Source organism: Silurus aristotelis (assembly GCF_946808225.1).
Source record: "Silurus aristotelis genome assembly, chromosome: 18".
Taxonomy (NCBI): domain Eukaryota; kingdom Metazoa; phylum Chordata; class Actinopteri; order Siluriformes; family Siluridae; genus Silurus; species Silurus aristotelis.
The window spans coordinates 7375364-7393902 of NC_139591.1; the positions used below are offsets into that span (position 1 = coordinate 7375364).

General features: G+C 37.8%; 1 protein-coding gene across 50 annotated transcripts in view; it reads right to left on the reverse strand.

The window, feature by feature from the left end:
- picalma (phosphatidylinositol binding clathrin assembly protein a) overlaps window positions 1-18539 on the reverse strand; it is a 36489-nt gene that overhangs the window by 13379 nt on the left and 4571 nt on the right. For 27 of the 50 annotated variants that reach the window (XM_083567617.1, XM_083567621.1, XM_083567616.1 and 24 more), the window contains exons 2-12: window positions 7025-7167; window positions 6600-6675; window positions 5808-5910; window positions 5549-5642; window positions 5338-5449; window positions 4548-4654; window positions 4295-4336; window positions 3383-3468; window positions 2670-2793; window positions 2309-2442; window positions 1683-1780 (exon numbers count right to left, since the gene is read on the reverse strand). In XM_083567617.1, the coding sequence (XP_083423743.1) occupies window positions 1683-1780; window positions 2309-2442; window positions 2670-2793; window positions 3383-3468; window positions 4295-4336; window positions 4548-4654; window positions 5338-5449; window positions 5549-5642; window positions 5808-5910; window positions 6600-6675; window positions 7025-7167 (1119 nt within the window). Of the gene's footprint in view, window positions 1-1682; window positions 1781-2308; window positions 2464-2669; window positions 2794-3382; window positions 3469-4294; window positions 4337-4547; window positions 4655-5337; window positions 5450-5548; window positions 5643-5807; window positions 5911-6599; window positions 6676-7024; window positions 7168-18539 lie in introns of all 50 variants that reach the window. The other 23 variants (XM_083567592.1, XM_083567585.1, XM_083567579.1 and 20 more) reach the window with 1 other exon arrangement.

The following is an 18539-nucleotide window of genomic DNA, read 5'->3' on the forward strand; positions in this document are numbered from 1 at the left end:
GGCAGCAACATAATGAGTTAGTCGAATAAATGAAGGTGCTGCCACTAGCCAGGGAAGGAAGACAGAAAGAAGCTGGCAGATGGTAAAGAAAGCAAATGTACTTTGTTAATCAGAAAATATTTAAAACTTAGACAATTTTATAGTGTGCTGAGAAACTCTAAACCATTCCTGAAAGAATTCTCTCTATATTTTTCTTTCCATCTTAATAAAATAATTTTAAATAAAGCTTTGTACTTTATTGACGAATGATGTGTGAAAGAGAGCTAACGCCTCAGGCTGTACGTCATTATTTAAACACACTCTGCTAGTTTAGAGCCTGATCGATGGAACATACCAGCTCCAAGAATCAGACCCAGGCTTGTTATTGGATTCTACTGAGGCTGAACTTGAACATGGCAAAAACCAAAAAAACACTACAAACACTGCTTTTCACATCCTTCATTCATCTTCCGTCACGCTATAAGAAGCTTCCATTATGCATGCTCCTATTCCAACTCATTCCAATAAAATTATTTTAGCTGACCTGCCAGTTTTGACTAGAGTTCATTTTAAAACTAATCAGAATTTACAATGTAGCTGAAAATATGATTTGTAGTCTGTGAACTGATCTCCATTTTGCTGCATAAATAATAGCCTAAAAATGTCCTGAAATTTTTTTGGTAAAAATAAATAAATGATAAAAACTAGTTGAGCATGTAAGTAACTGATGTAGGGCTGCTGCTATCGATTATTTTAGTAATCGAGTATTCTAACAATTATTCCATCGATTAATTGAATAAGAAGTACTTTTTCTTTATTAAAAACAACACTAAATAAAGAGAAAATAGGGCAGGCCTCCTAAATAAAGTTTTGCTTTTCTTTTTAGAGAAAAAAAAATTGCATACAAATGCCTTTAATTGTGGCCATGTAGAGTAAGTTATGGGAAAATATTTGTTAAGTCAAACTCAATTATTCTTACTCGTATTTATTTATTAAATCTCACACAGTATCACTATATGGTTTTTCCACGCACTAAATCTGTGTATTTTATCGCCAGTGCCCCAAATGTGCTCCACTACCTACCTAAGCGAATTACTCGAGGAATAGTTACAGCCCTAAACTGGTGTTTTAGTGAATTCAACAGCCATGAAAAAGGAAAAAAGTTATAGGAAATTTTATATTTATGTTCAGCTGCATGGAATCATGTTCATATATCCGCAGTTTATCTGTGACTTTGCACAAAAGTGTCACAAACTGTTTCTAAGATTTAACAGCACCTGTTAAATCTTAAAAAAAAAATCCCAACAACTCACAGAGATGCACAACTACAAAATCAAAACAAGCCAACAACATTTAAATGCAATGTTGAAGCCAACATTATGCCTGTATTTAAAATTTGTTATAAAAAGATAGGTGACTGTAGTGTGTGTATATATATATATATATATACACACACACACACACACACACACACACACACACCCCACATACATATTTTTATATATATATATATATATATATATATATATATATATATATATATATATATATATGACATGCACATACAAATTAAAAATGAAAATAAAGCATAATCACCATGTAACATGATTGACATTTTATGCTCACTTGGATATAACTAAACCATGTGCAGGTGATAATGAAATGTATTAAGTGTGAGAATTGCTCATATGGACAACACTTACCTCCCCATGTGTTAGCTACAGGAAGAGCAGTAGGGAGAGCTAGAGATGGCTGGAATGCTGGCTGGAGATCCAGCAGATCATTTGGCACCTTTGAAGAACTGGAGTAAAGAAAGCAAACAAAATTAACAACTGGGAAGGTCAAGTATCTCACATACACACACAAATCCAAACATTGCAGGTTGATTCAAGATTATTTGACTATAGACTAAAGACTGTAGCACAGTCACAAGTGCAGTTCCTTACTGCTGCAAGAACATGGGGATAGAGTCCAGTTTAAGGACAGTTGAATTAGGTATTCAAAGTGAAAAATGTGAGCGAGCCTTTCCTGTGCTCTGCAGTTCTACTACGCCTCTCAACACGACTGTCTTAATAGAATAATTACTGGCTTAAATGCCATTAGCTGGTGCAGTGAACGTTGCTCAATGAGCTGTTGGCAGAATTAAGTGAAAGTGAAGATGTAATGGAAGATCAGATGGTAGGATGCTACATCAAGGCCAGATTTAGTTGGATCTGGTGAACCTGTTCTTCTAAACAAAGGCACCATCCCTACAGTAAAACACAGCTGCACTATAATTTGTGCACAAATAAAAAAGCTGAAATGTAATAATCCCATTATTTCCCCTTACCTGTTGGAGCTGGGAGTGGAGAACAGGTCAATTGCTGGTGCAGTGATGATGCTTCCAGATGCTGTGGATACTGGAGAGGCAGCTGTGGTTGAGGATGTGGAAGGCTTTTTGGAGAGTTCTTTCAGGCGCTGCTCCTGCAGGGGAAATAAAATTCGCTGAAAACAAAGACAAACATGTCTTACGATGACAAAAAGCACAAAATTCGACTCTCAGCATGCACAACTAATCCTGGGCCAACATAAAGTGTATATTTGAACAGTTTACTACTAGGTGTATGGAGTGCACTTGTATCATTTAATGGTCAGTATAACATGGTTGTTGTGTGCTCCTGTTAAACGCTATCAAAAGTTACATTACGCACCTTAAGTGTTTTTAAACGAGTTTGTTCCTCCTCTAGTGCTGCCTGTTTTTCCCGCTCATCCACTTTGGTGAAAGATATGCCCGTGTTTGCCAAAGAGGACACAGCGTTGGACAGAGTGCTGGCCCTAAAAAAAAAAGAAAGAAAAAAAGTTGCACAATGAGAAAACATTTTTCAGTTTAGTAAAGGTTCAGTTCAGTATCAGTTGCTGTGTTAATGGAAATGCTCTTCCCTGACCCATAGCACAAAAACAGATCAAGATTGCATCAAGATCAAGGTTTCCCCCCTCAGCAGTGATCTTTGACCCAGGCTTTCCTTCAAAATGTCAAAGCTAGCAAAGCTAGCCAGTTTATTCTGTTGCGCAAATTGCAACTCGTCAGATTCCACTTCTGAAGACGTCATTTGCAAGGGAAAAGGCCAGAAATCTATCCACATTTGCAGTGACCTAGATCAGTACCGAACACTTTGCTGTGTGAGCATGCAAAACCACAAAGGGCTATCAGTTGCCCCAAAACACACCAGGGACATCTGCGTTCTACATCCAAACTCATTCAACAGCTCAATAAAACTTGGCTCTGTGACAGGATCAGAGCTCTCCTACCCACCACACACGCGCCAATCCAGAAAATCTCACACATGCATGCTAAATTTGGTACCTGGACACAACAGCCTGGCAGGGAACTGAAAAGCGAAGTTACTCATGTAGGTCAATGTACCTGCTGGCTGCCGTCGAGTCCTTCACCTTTTTCCCCTCTAGTGATGCCAAGTGCTGCTCCAGTGCATCCAGGAGACTACTAGGGGCCTGGAAAGAGAAAGAGCAATCATTTTAGTGATACTCTCTCTAAAACATGTACATATATTTACTCTCTCTCACATATACACTTCAGTGGGCATGCATGAAAAAAAAAAAAAATAAAAATAAACACAAAGACAACAAGAGAGTATCAATCAGAAGAAAAATAGAGGGAGGTGCGAATACTTACACAGACCGTAAACTGAAAACGGAAAGATAAGGAAAGATACAGAATATAAAGGTGGTAGTTTGAAAGGATTTAAGTGTATTACATAGAGAACGAAAGACATTGCAATGATTCAAACCCACCAGTGAACTTAATTTGAACTGTACACTTAACTCTACATGGGTATGGCTTTTGAAAGCAGCTAAATCAGTCACCCAAACAGTCACCTAAAAGGGTCTCTATTCATGTAGACTGGGTTTATCGATTTCTCTGTGTACACACAACAACATCTGGTAGTTCTTCGACTGGACATTATTTTGAATTTTATAAAAAAGTGAATTTCATTAGGTTTTATGAAAAACAGTAGCAAGTTAGCTGTGGAAAAAATTTTTACCATGATTTTGCAAAAACAAAAGACCATGTGTTTAGTGCTGTAAAGAAACCAGTACCACGCATTTTACCGTCAGGCATTGCACCCACTGGGCGGAGAGTGCTTGCACGGAGAATGGACAAGATTGGTTAACAGGCATGAATGTGGAGAGTGGGGTTGTGTGTTTGGTTTCAGACTGCACGAGTTACAGGAGGTTCAAGAGTTTAAAGACCACACGCAGCACAAACCGTCAGTATCTCTACGCTAGAGTTGATCGTGTTGCAGAATTGCAATCTTACCTGAGACAAGTCTGGTATATCGCCTCGGTCGATGCCCACTTGCTGCGGCGAGATCAGAGAGGCATTTGTCATATTCAGCAGTCAGCACAATAAAACCAAACTGACATTATGCTTTTAGAATTTCAGAAATATTTTTGTAGTTAACAAAAGTAAATAAATACACACAAAATAAAAACAATGGCAATACCATAACCCACTAACCCAAATCTGCCATGATCATAGATAAGATTCTAAATATAGAAAGTACACTTACCTCAGCAACCTTTAGAAACTCTGAGATTCTCGTCATGCGAGTGAGGAATTTCTTATAGATGTCAAGTCCTTCTTTACACTGGGGTTTCTTCATATCAAAGTACTTCTCTGTGCAGTACAGAACAAGTAATGTGATTAAAATTTACATATTTTTTTAATCATTTGCATGTATTTAAATTACTACATTCAGACCACTGAGGTATTCCCACAGTCCAGGTATTTTTTGTGACAATTGTCATTAGGCTATGATCTAAAGCATGCCTCACTCATCTGCCACGGTCTACAAACTACCAACTTAAATCACATTTATTTATGGAAAACACTCTGCAGGCCTGTGTGACTGCTTATCTAGCCAACATAAGCACGCTTTTACATCTCCAAAAATCACAAAGTGGCTGACACTACCAAATTCTCAACATTAAGGCTTTTTCCTAATAAACTAAAAACCTGCACATACGTCACACAAAATTAATGCTTAATCCAATACTTAATAAAGTAAAGGAATTACAGATCATTCAAATAACCCAGGGTTATAACTGCTATAATGTGAATTACTATCAAGAGAGGTGTAATTATGGGTGGCTGTTGTAAAGTGGAGCTTTTTTCATGCCCGGCCTCAGGCGCCAAAGTAGTACGGTGACTCAAAATGTACTGCTAAACTGAATTGCCTGCGTCGCACCAGGGCTCAAAGGTTTCTTTACCAGGAACAACGAAGCAGGCACATAGGACAAAGTCACAACACAAAGGCCAGCATAGTACAAGCGAGTTCCTTTAGGGCAGAAACAGCTCACCAAGCAAGTTGATGATCCCTTCGTTGTAGGCGGCAAACAGCCGGATGGCATCTTTAAACAAGAGCATGAAGGCGGCATTAATAACTCCATTCGTGAGCTCGTTCGCATTTACCTGTTAGGGGACACACGATTTGGACTGGAGTGAATTGATCTGATTTGGTTAAACAACATCTTATCAATAAATAAATAAATAAGCAAACAAACAACTCACATTAAAGTCCAGAAGCGAGTCCATCTGATTCTGGACGATGGGGAGGGTCTTCAAAAGTTTTTCTGTGTTCATGGTTCTCATAACACCGTCTGCCCTAGGAGTAAATTAACACACAATGTTCCACAACTTAAGATCATACCAGTAGTAGCGACATATCACCTTAATAATCAGGGGATTTTGACAGTAATATGGTAGCTACCCCAAACTTTACCAGAATCTAAACTTTTACTGCTTAGATGTACATGCAAAATGTACTTACCCCCTCTTCACTTTTGTGAAGTCAAAAGCAACCTGTCTGTAGGACACAGCCTTTTCATTAAGATAACGGCTATAACGCCGGATGAATGTAGACATATCATAGCCTAAAAACAGAAGGAGGAAATAATGGTAAAACCTAATCCCAAGCGTTACAAGCCTTGGTCAAAAATAAATGGCACCAGATATACTGATCATGTTCCAGTCTATTAGTTTACTACAAGAACAAATTCTGATGGTATATCAGGCATCTGGGTGACATCTAAAAAGACTTTATGCAAGACGTTTATACAAGCTAGACCCAGAACTGCTCTAGAGCATTCAATCTAAATGAGTGCTGACTGCCAGCCAACCCTATAACATGGGAAAAGCCTTGAGTAAATAAATCCATGAGAGCTTTATTTAAGCTAAAACTTAGTCCTTCCGCTTAACATGCCACATAAGGGAGTGAGGAAGCAAAAATTCATAGTGTGAAAGTGAGTCCTTACTTATTGCATTAGTGGGATTCCCCCCCCTAATGTTTTTAAAAGAAATCGATGTGTGCCACTCGAATGTGCATTTCTGAATAACACCGAGTATTTTGAAATTGGAGCAGCTTAATGATTATCTACAAACAGGGAAATTGGAACACCCTCTTTCATTTGCTCCTTAACCTCAATCAAAATGTATTTTGAGTCTTTTTATTCCCCCTGCATTTCTGGTGTTTAGCTTATGCATATGCACGAATACTAAAATATACATAAAATGGGATGTAAACTCTATTAATGATTTAAATACTGAGCACAAGAGCACTTACCCTGTAAGCCACTTTTGTCCAAAAAATTACTGAGGTTGAATAATGTGTTCCTGGAAGCCAGGTACTGAATAAATCTCTGTGTATATATAAACGTGAAATATTATTAGTTATTCATTCTTGAAAAGGTCATATACGTCGTAAAAACAAATCGAATTTATAATGAATTATGAGAAAGAATTATATGAATTATATGAATTATAACCCTAACCCTGAACTACAGCAGTTTAATGATTTAAAAGGGCAACAATGCAGTACATTATGGGATCAGCCAACATTGAAGGAAATAGCCTTTACTGTAATCCTGTGAGCCAAAACTAATCCTAAAGCATAAATTCATAACAAACCTGTTTTTAAATGCTGTACATGCTAAGCCTTTTTAATTGATTATATCCTGCAGTTTTAATGGTGTGTGTGTTTTAACTGACCTCGTTGCCATAAACCATGAGGTGGTGTGTGGTGATGAGGGATTTGAACACGACCACCCAGCTGGTGTTGGTGGTGCGTTCGAACAGCGTGTCCGCCAGCTGAGGGATGTTCACATTCATCTCATTTGTGCACTGAATCAGATCTAAAGAGAAAGAGATACAGACGTTTCAAAAGGTGGTTTTGCTCATATACAAGGAAAAATTCACATGCCCACAATATACTGTTTTTCCATCAGGTAAAAAATACAAAAAACATTTTATTTATTAATCTGTCCTATGAGAGAGAGCACGAGAGAGAGAGAAAGCGAGAGATAAGTGCAGCTCCAGTCAGTCATGTTCACCTGCCATTCTGTGATGTGTGAAAAAAGTTGCTGACTATTTATACTCACTTTACATTGTGCCCACAACACCTCGTTCTCGCCATTTAAATAATGAGTAATAGTTTGAAAATGCATTTCAATGTAGCAATGCCTTTAATTATCAAGCCGTTTCATATCAATTTATTGTAGTCTGTGATACAACACAAAAAGGATTTGTAAATCATGTATGTCTGTTTTATCACCAGTTTGGCTTATAAATTAGAAACATTTAGAATATGACCTAGACCGTATCATGGTTTGGAATTTTTTTTTTTAATATACATTTATTAAAAAAAATACTTTTTTATTGAATTTTCTTTAGTAGCATTGCCAGCTCTCCAACTTGAAGAGAAAACAAAAAAGTGTTATAATTTGTGAGCTGTGAAAATGAGCACCGAATTTCAGCAGTGTAATTTTGTTTATTTATTTATTTATTTTTGTTATCACTAATAAGCTGTAAACAGTAAAAAAAAAAACATCATTGTGAAATTAAGTGGCCATTTATTTGTTAAAGTAACTGCCTTTTTTAGTGTACAGAGGCACTGAGCTTGTGCGAGAAACAGAGAGCGAATAAAAGGTCTGCTTCATGAACAGCGGGTGGGAGGGACACACACACACCACAATAGTACTTGCATCCTATACTGCTCTGTTCATTAATTCATTTAAGTGAGGTTATTACAAGGTGTGCACCTCTTGCATCATGGCCGTTACTTCTGATTTATTCATTATGGGAATTTACAGACCTTTTTAGTGCGTGCGATTTGACACCTTGATGGGTGGACAAAGATTGATGTGTAATGGACTGGACTTTGTAAGTCATTGGATCATGCATGACTCGGGTAAAAGAATGACATGGAGCACTCTAATCAATAGAGAAGCTCCTCTTACTCAGCTTACCATTCTACCCACATGCTCTGGTTTTATTTATGATTTAACTCCTAAATGGGTAATTCAAGCACTAGTACTACATGCAGAAACACTCACATGCAGCATCTATTTAAAAGGAGGTTTTTAAAAAGTCTGCAAAACCATAGCAGGGTTATCTGAAGAAATAAAAACAACAACTTTGAATGCTTTACGATGAAAGTTTGTTCAAATGACTGAACGTGTACGTGTGTTTATTTGGGATGGGAGGATAAGGGCGAGCCACAGAGCACCTTTTCCTTTTCCTTTATAAGCCACATTTACTATTTAAAGCCACACAAAGCAGAAACTATAAGAAAACAAAAGCCCTTCGAGAGCCAACAGGACCCTCCGGGAAAGCAAGCACACATCCACAGACTTCTATTACAGATCAAAGCGAGAAAATCTAAAACGAAGAGAAACATGCAGACATAGCTAAAAGGAGAGCTGTCAATCAATCAATAAACTGACCGATGACTGTGTCCATTACAAAAAATTAAAAAAAATTATTTATAGAAAATAAAAAAATAAAGTGCAAACAATTCACTACTAGCATTATACTATTAGCATTATTACTGACGCACCACCCGCTAAACTTTGGAGCGCTCTGGAGACATAAACACAGAAGATGCTGCAGAATAAAAACTAAAATAAAAATTGGAGGAATGAGGAGAAAACAGCGAGGGGCGAGGAGAAGATTAATATGGAAGCCAGTTTCCTCCACACAAGTTTTTTCTTGCAATTCTTATTTATAATTTTTTTTTTTTTTAGCCCTTTGTAGTGCCAGAAATATTTACACATTGATAGTGAAATGGTCTACAATCAATAGAATCGCATGGAATAAAACTAAGCCTCTGATGGCTGGAGAGAACTCTGTCCAACAATCAGCTCTGGAGGAGACGGAACAAGATGGATGAAGCAGGGGAGGCCTTGTTCATACACCTACAATTTTGCTGATTGCAGGAAATGCTGACATGCTCGTCCGATGTACACCAACATTACACCACATCAGATCCTACTTTAAGGTCACTAAAATCTGGTGGCCACACAGTCTGTGATAGCCCATGTAATCATCACATGACTAAGCTTGCTTCTGAGTCAGGTGACCCACCCCCTACTTGGCAGTGTGGACAGACATGGCTCCATTGATCCACATCTCAGCCTAATTTCCATTAGTGAACCAGACAGACAGTGTAAGGTTTCCGTTAATCATTCTTTAATTCTTTGCTTTCCGATCAAAAAGATGCTGGGCCTCATTTTAAAAGAATAAAGCGTGTCTACGTACTGCAGGTGAAGTTATAGAACACAATATATTAATAATACCAACATAAACATCAATATTTATACCTGTAAAAAAACAGATCACTGCAGAACTGCACTTTCTTTCTGCTTCTCCCATTGGTGGTCGCCACAGCGGATCATCCGCATGTTTGATTTGGCACGTTTTTACGCTGGATGCCCTTCCTAACGCAACCCTCCCCATTTATCCGGGCTTGGGACCGGCACTAAGGTTTGTGCAACCCTAATGGCTGGGGTTGGTTCCCTGACTGGGGAACAAATCCGGGCCGCAGCGGTGAGAGCGCCGCATCCTAACCACTAGACCACCAGGAGACCCTAATGCAGAGCTGCACTACCATTTAAAAAAAAATCGAGGATACATATAAAATTCTTTCAAAATGTATGAACAGCAATGTTTAATGTAATGCTCTTGTAATTTCACAAGGACTGTATATAAAAATAGAAGTAAAATATTTTGCATCATGTAATAAAGAGTTACATTTTAGAACAATGCACCAGAATGCGAACGACCATTGAAACTATTCCAGACATTTGATGACCTCCTTTGGAAAAATCGGTTAATCTGCTGGTTACAGTGATAATTCCATAAACATACAAAAAAAATGTATATCTATATATGCATACACAATAAATAAATACAATTAAATAAATAGGTCCTTTAATTCATCAAAATAAATCACAATTAACATCTGTATGATAAAGAGAGAGGAAACTATTGATGAAAAACTATTCTCAAACAATTTATCAGGAGCACTATTCTTATACTTGGTAGGACCTTAAATCTTCATTCCATGGATTCCACAGGATGCTGCACACGAGTATCTGGTTCATGCTGATATGATAATTAAAGTCTTGTACGGGTGCACTTGTGTCCATGGCAGCTTCAGCATTTTGTTCTTGGCTGACAGAAGTGGAACCTAACGTGTTTTTTTGCTGTTGTAGCCTATCCACCTCAAGGTTTGATTAGCTGTGCTTTCCTGCTCACCACAACTAAACAGAGTGGTTAGCTCGAACCAGTGCGGCTGGCGTCCTTTGACCGCCCTTATCAAAAAGGCGGTTTTGTCCACAGTTACTGGATTTTTTTTTTTATTTTTTTTTTTTACTTTGTGGCACCATTTAAAGTAAACTCTAAATAAGGTAATGCATGAAGCTCCATGGAGATCAGCAGTTACAGAAACACTCAAACCGGCTCATCTGATAAGAACTATTATGGCACAGTCAAATTCACAGAGATCACATTTTCCCCTTTGTAATGGTTCTTGGTGTCAACATTTTCCAAAGCTGTTAAAAAGCAACTGAGATTATAAATGTAGGATTATTAATCATATTTCCTAATTCTAGAGTATTTCACTTAAATGTATGAAAATGTCTGTGTATATCGAACTACATGCAATAGAGAACAGCACAGTGTTTTTTATTAGGCATGGTTTACTAGTCTGTTCATGCTGTGTCCCTGAATTTGATCTCACAAATAGAGATGATACATGCAGGTGAGACCAAACTGAAGGTTGTTTTTGACGGAAACAAAATATAGCATAATTGTTTTGTTACCATTACGATGTGTTTTGTTTTTAGGGAGAACCCAGAGAAGGAGCATGATCAAAAGGTTTATCAGCTACTTGTAAGGAAATGGATTGACATATTTGGCTGAGCTCTTGTAAGCCTTGTTATTAACGACGGGAAAGTTTCCTATAACTCATGACAGGAAACTATATTGTCCATAAACACTAAAAATTACTCCATAAAAAAAATGGGGAAATTGCAGAAAGAAAGAAAAAAAAAATACCCCCATCTGGTTTATATTCCTCCAGAGAGAATACAGAGAGACAGAGGAAAAAAAAAAATACTGTATTCACATTAAGCTTCTGTTATATGTTTTATCTTTTGTGCACAGTCCAGAGTATAGATTAGACATTACAGTGTTACTTTGGTTTCAAATGTATTTTAATTTGTACATAAAAATATCTAATTTAAATAGTTTCCTTATATGCCTCAAATACAACAAAAGAAATTGCAAATATTTAGTTTGTATTAAGTCCATTCCAAAGCTATTCCTAATCCAAATTTTTGAAAGAGTAGTGCAACCAAAAAGGGAAAAAAAAAACCCACCACAATGACTACATTTGTTTGGCATTCCCCTCTTGAAGAAACAAATGAAGGACAAAAAATGATAATAAAAGACAGCAAGTCTGGGTACAGTTATTTCCTAAACTAATACAAGCACATCCCTAAAAATAAATCAAACCGTTTACTGTTCTATCTACCAATCAATTGGAAGCAGTAATGTATGACTAAGCTTGCATGTGTTTTTTGGTTTGTGACCAGGAAAAAAAAACATTTGTGTTAAGAACCTCGTCGAGCAACAATATAAAATTGTACTGTGTGCTTATCGCTTTACATGGAAAATCATCATCACTAATACACAAAAAAAAGATTTACTTGTCTGAATACCTCTCATTGGCTGAAGTATAAAAAAGTCAAATTCAGTGTCGAGAACATTCACAGCCAATCGCCAGAAAATCAGAACTCAAAGCGAGATATCCATGTGGCACCATCATTTCTGTACAGACTCCCTTTTCCAAATCTGGCCAGGGCAAGCAAGTATTAAAACATTGTACCCCCCGGGCTAAGCAACATCATGGAGGGTTGAAACCGGATAACAAAGATGACTTACTCTGCCCCAACTACACTCTAGTGTGGGGAGCTAGGGATATGCTTGTTATAATACAGCCTAGACCCAAGTCATGACCTTTCTATTTGAGTACTATTCATCTGTATGCAAACCTCTGGCACAATGTAATGTACAGTGAGCTTTCTGGCGCAATGACGTAAGGTGGAAAAGCTATAAATGCACAAGCTTGTAATGAGAAAAGGAAGATAAAAATGCAGCTCATACTGGCAAAAGCAAGCCACAGGAAGAGTGAACGTTCCAAAAAATAAAAATAAAAACCAATGCATACAATCAAGCATTTGATACTCAGCTATATCCATTTACTGGACTCCAAGTAGTACACAAGGTACTACAGTAAACACAGTACAGCAATGCCAAGAGTTAATATTCTGCTTTATTAGGCAAACAGCAGCAGGATCGTAGTATTTTGCTACAGTAGTCGGCTTTTTAATTTCCCCGTGGAAGCTCATTAAACATTAAAGCCCGTTCGGCACGTTATTAAACACAATGAATTTTATTACTACAGAAATGAGAGGGACTCTGCGTTAAAGTCTTTCTGAGAGCAGACCAAAGCATACTTTAGAAGGCTTTTGGTCTTTTCAGAACCGTCTGAGAAATGTGGACATCTACGAAACACAGCGATGGCAATTATAAGCAAGGCCAATTATGTGAGCTCGCCAATTAATTGTGTTTAAATAAAATAAAATAAAGGCATACTGCTTCGAGTAGGATCGGGATGTCGACAGTTTCGCTTTAACCTCATCCAAAAATCTGTGCATCACCCAATAGAAAACATTTTATTGAAACACGATTTAAAGATTTCACGTACTGTCTGAATGAAGCTCAACAATAATTTGACCATATTACGATAAACCGAGGTGAGTTTCTAGCAAATTAGATTTCTTACGCTTATGTCACAAATGTTAAATTCAGACTGATTCCAGAATACACACAAATGTACAAAATATACTGCAGACCCCTTCTCTTTTGGTTGGCTTCAATTTCTTTTCAGATTAATAGGCTATGGGGACCCAGTGATGTGAAACACTTTTCCAAAGCATTCATTTTGTGATTTTCCACACACTCTGATGCACAGAACTACCCTGCAAAAGAGGCAACATCTGCTTGTAAAGTCACAGACGTCCTCCCAGATGTGTGATGATAAAACTGTCAGACCACCCTTGAGTAAGTTGGCCTTTTTTGAGACCGAAAAAAAAAAAGAGATACCTGGTGATCTGGACAGACTCAAACGTCATAGAAGCTGCTGTAAATAACTGAAATGATGCTAGCGCTGTTATTCTATCCCAGTCCACCTCATTGACGCACCACAATGCAAGACCAGCGGACATGGACATTTCCTTATTAAGGCATTCTCGTGACCGTTTCCCCGGTTTCCTGCAAAAACTATGTTGTACGAAACGGTGCATTTTCAAAGCCGACAGCAGATCTTTCCTGCTTTAGACTGATCTTAATGCCAGTGCATCCTATAATCACTACTATCTCATCTTTAATCAAGCCCGACATTTTTTTTTCGTGGTTTAAGTAATAACTTCCTTTCGGGTGTTTACATTTAGAAAAGTTGACAAAAGAATGCAGGAAGCCCTTTCCCCCCCCCAGTCAAGTTTACTGGGTGCATCACAGACTCCCGTTTACTGCTTTTTACTTCACAGAAGAGGTGCTAAGAGTGCTAATCTAGGAAGGAGTAGATACTCCCCCAAGCTGTAGGAACAGAGTAAATGGGAGGGAGGTGAAAACTAATTGAAAAATGTGTTAAGAAAAATATGACCTTAAACCCCTTCATGCTTCATTGCAATCACAAGTCAGTAGGTAGTTGGAGTAGCTCAAGGCCTCCAAGTTTCTGTCTGCCTCAGATATCTTAGCAGATCTAATACAAGTATGGAGCAACTCCTAACGAGTCAATAACTTCACATTTATGGCCCATTTCTCAGCGTTATCGCCGAGCAGAGGCAGTCAAGTAGGACACCATAACCTTATCTCTCTGCAGCTTTTCAAGTTTGTGTGATCTGGGGAATCGCTCAGTGAGATTTGTGCCTTGCCTTCTAAACACAGAGCACAAATAGTTGTGCTGTCCAGCGTGTCACCACTGGAAGCACAAGCCCACTGTGGATCACAATTTTGTATGATGATGAGTCCAGGCTTCTGAACATAGAGAAGTGGAATTCCTAGATCTTCCACAAGTATGTATTTGCAGAGCTAAACAAGATCATTTCTCAACACAACCCTGTTTGACTGATACAGTCGTGGAGCACAGCAGATGTAGAGCAGTGCAGACGACGGACTGTAAACGCTCACTATGGTCATGTTATCGGAAACATTCATACACCTGCACATGCAACGATCTGAACAGCCAATCAGGTGGCAGATAAAAAGCTTTAATCAGTTAATGTTCACATTAGAAAGGGGGGGAAAATGTGATCACTGTGACCATGGCGTGACTGTTGGTAGACATACTTGTCAGAGTATTTCAGAAACTGCTGAAAAGGATTTTCACACACAGCAGACTCTAGAATGTACATAGATATTGTGTGTGTGTGTGTGTCTCACAAATATAATCAACCTTTAACTGCCCTTGTTTAAATAATGTTTATTAAATCAAGCTGTAATAAACAAATCTAGGTTTTTAATTTAGAAAAAAAAAAAGAAGGGTAAACTGTAAATTTTTCCCTTAGACCAATTAATGTTTTTCAACTGCAGGCACCAACATGACCATGTACAGCCATGCCTGACGACTTCCCCTCTCCTGGTTTGAATTATTCAAATGTGTGGTTCAGAAAAGCCGACACTCACTGCACTGCACAAACAAGCAAAAGGTTTCAGCCTGCCTCATATCGGCAGGAAGAATATTTTGTGATTTTGTATTGACATTGTTGTGCACAAACAATAAATGTAATATGCAGAATGATGCAACACATAGCACAGGAACTTGATTATGTATAGTCCATAAGTAAAGCAGATTTACAGCAATCGATCAAACACAGTATTCTTCTCAATCGCCCGAAAATACCAGACGGCTACCAGAAGTACCATGATTAAACATGGCTAACTCGTAATGCAACCTGTCAGGCGGCATAAACACAATGCTGTGAATCTGTAAATTGTACAATAATGTAACATTAAAAATTATCCTCGGAGTGTGCAAAGGCTAACCAGAAAGAAGCATGATGACCAAGATTTAAATTAGCCACAGAAATCCAATAGTGCATTACACAGGCTTACTTATGATCTGTAGTCACTGGTCTGATCAGCTCATGTGTAATCTCCCACATAGTATTTTTACAGCCAAGAAAGCTATAATAATGACTGAGCAATTAACTGGAGAGAATTTCAGGACTAAGCATTGCTGGTGGTAAATTTGCTTTACTGTGCAAAAAAAAAAAAACCTAACAAAACAGCACATTTGCTCTATTATGCTAAAGCAAACGTCATTAGCCATTTTTATTTATGCCTAAACTGACTGCTTGAAAGTTTAACATGATATACACATTTTGAAACTTAATTTTCTCAAAGTGTCTCTCAAAAACATGAATGCAAGCTTACAGAAGATATAATTATCTACTGTGATGGTCATTCCTTTAGGTTTATAAGTGTGTGACAGAGCAAGTGACAGCGAGTAAAGATATTCGAAAGTAAGGCATTAAGAATTTAACAACTTGGGTTGGGCTATGCAATATATCATGAAGTGTTATGAAGGCATAATATTTGAGCAGGAAAACAAAAAATTTGAAATAATAAAAAATACAATAAAATAAAAAAAACTCAGGAAGCTGCATTAATCGTTTCTTTTTAGTGTTCCGGTTCGGCTGTGACTGCATTCACGCCATGGCTCTCAAAATATCAAAACACAACCTCAACTGTGTCTCCATTTACAGTAAGATAAACAAGTCATATTTTTTACACTTCCATCGTCTTACACTCTCCTGAATGAATGCTGGCACTCATCCATCACAATGGGGGTGAACTACTTTGCAAGCAGGCAAATTGTAAACAAGCAGGCAAATTGTATTTATTGCTTCTGTTAGAACTGTAATATGATTTTATCTTTCGTGGCTATCATGAGAGCAATGTTTGTCATGTCAACATTAAACGGAGATAAAGCTTATTTAACGAGATAAACTGAAAAGATTGTGCGCCTAAGATAAGTTCAGCTTGAAATGTGAAACTGTTTGCTAGTGCAAGTCACAAACAAGCAACAAAAGCATCATATGCATATTGTTGTGATGGTGACAAAAGGTGATCTTCAGAACTAAAGCATGTCAGCTCATTGAATGATGCATATAATAGGGACACTTTATATTTCAAACTGCGTTAAAAAAAGAAACAAGTTTGCATGAAGAATATCCAAGTAACCTAAAACATACATCCTTTGATGAGCCAAACAGGCTTTCCGTTAAATTATATAATAATAATAATAATAAGACAAATATTTGCACTCGTGTCCTTGTTCAGGTGAGACCCCTGCCCATATTCCTTACAAATTCCTCACAAAAACAGATGCCACCTGTCTGACGGGAGGGCAGAACAAGGGACAAAGAAGTGTACTGTGGAAAAATGTGGGTGTTGCAGGACACCGGGACAAAGTCATTCACTGCACGCCTGGTATTTCAGTACACTCTGACGCTCATGTGTACTTTATTTCCTTCTGCACAATCAGAGACCATATATACCCCACCCCAATGCAGCCATGATCTAAGACAGAGAAGGATTTCTAGGCCAACCACCTTCAAAACAATAAAAGCAAAACAGGAAATACATGATTTGATTGCATTAGAGATTAGGTGAAATAAAACAAGATTGTATGGTGCACCTTGAACGACCTCGAAATAACCATCTTTCTAATCACCTGATCGGGTCCGAAGTCCCCCATGGTTCTGCTGACACGCCTAACTCATTAACTAAAAGTATACATGGAGTGAGTAGACCTTATTTATTCGAAGTGCTCAGGTTAAATAAACGTTTACAGTGTAATAGTGTGTGTGTGATGGCAGAGATGATAAATGTTTCAGGAAGAAAGAAAGAAAAAAATAACAATTGTTGGGCATTTCTGCGCAGTCATTTAGGGAATAAGGGTAAGCCGATAGGAATGTTCTCTCTACCCCGGAAACCCAACCCAAATCAAAAGGATCAGGGGAGGAAGACTTAGCCATATCTAACGAACAAATCAACCAGGGAAGGGGCGAGACACATTGCTATTTCTGTCCCAAAGGAAACTCCGGCACAGAACACACCACTTGAAATAATTGTGTGTCACCTTCCTGCAACACCACCAGTCACTCAAAGCAACCGAACTGTTCAGAAGTCGCACCATGACCCGGGATCTCTGACTACATTTCAGACTGACGGAAATCAAAGTCGGTTTGTCTATTTGGATTGTAGAAATGTGTTTTTTTTTCCCTGCAGTCTAAAACAAGCAAATAAACAAAAAAATGTAATCCAATTACTTTTAATTGCGGTCAAATCTCTTTTTTAATTTGGATCCCCTGTGATATAACAGATATTTAAACCATAAAAGACAAACTTTTGCTGGTCGAACATTTAAATGTGGAGAAACGAATCAGGTTTTCCAGAACTGCGCTGCGCTGATTACCTGAGTTTCAACTGAGCTAGTGATAATTTGCTGTGTTGTACATGAAAGCATGAAATGCAGTCCACTTACTTGATGTGCAAAAGAAAAAATAATACACATCAATGCTATTCAATTACCATATGTGCCATAGCTTACTATAAAGAAAAGGCTACAAATGATCTTCGGTCAAATAAACAATATTTTCATGAGAGGGCCAAATGTTTAGTGGACTTTTTTCATTTTATAGCTCAGAATAAATTTTTTCCCATCCATTAAAAAAATAAAACAAAAAATACAAGACATGGCAATAGAAGCTTCCATCTAGTCTTTCTATAATTATTTTTAAGGTCTATTGTTAAACAGACATCTCAGCTTACCAAAAAAAAAGGAAGGGGAGGTATTAGGTGGTTGGTTGCTGGGGACCTGTTAAAGCCTCGTTACAAATTATCTACAGACCTGAGGAGTGTGGTTGGAAAACTTTTCTGACCATAAAGTGGCTACATAAGCAGACAGAGTGAAGAAAAAAATAAAAATAATCAGGCACTGGGGACTTATGTAAAAATATCATCAATAACATGTCAAGGTGTTGTGACACACAATGAGATGAAGCAACCAACCCAAATTATGAATTATTCACGTATGACCATGGTCTGGTGTGTCATTCTGCTCAGGGTACTACAATTGGCCAGGGATTACAGT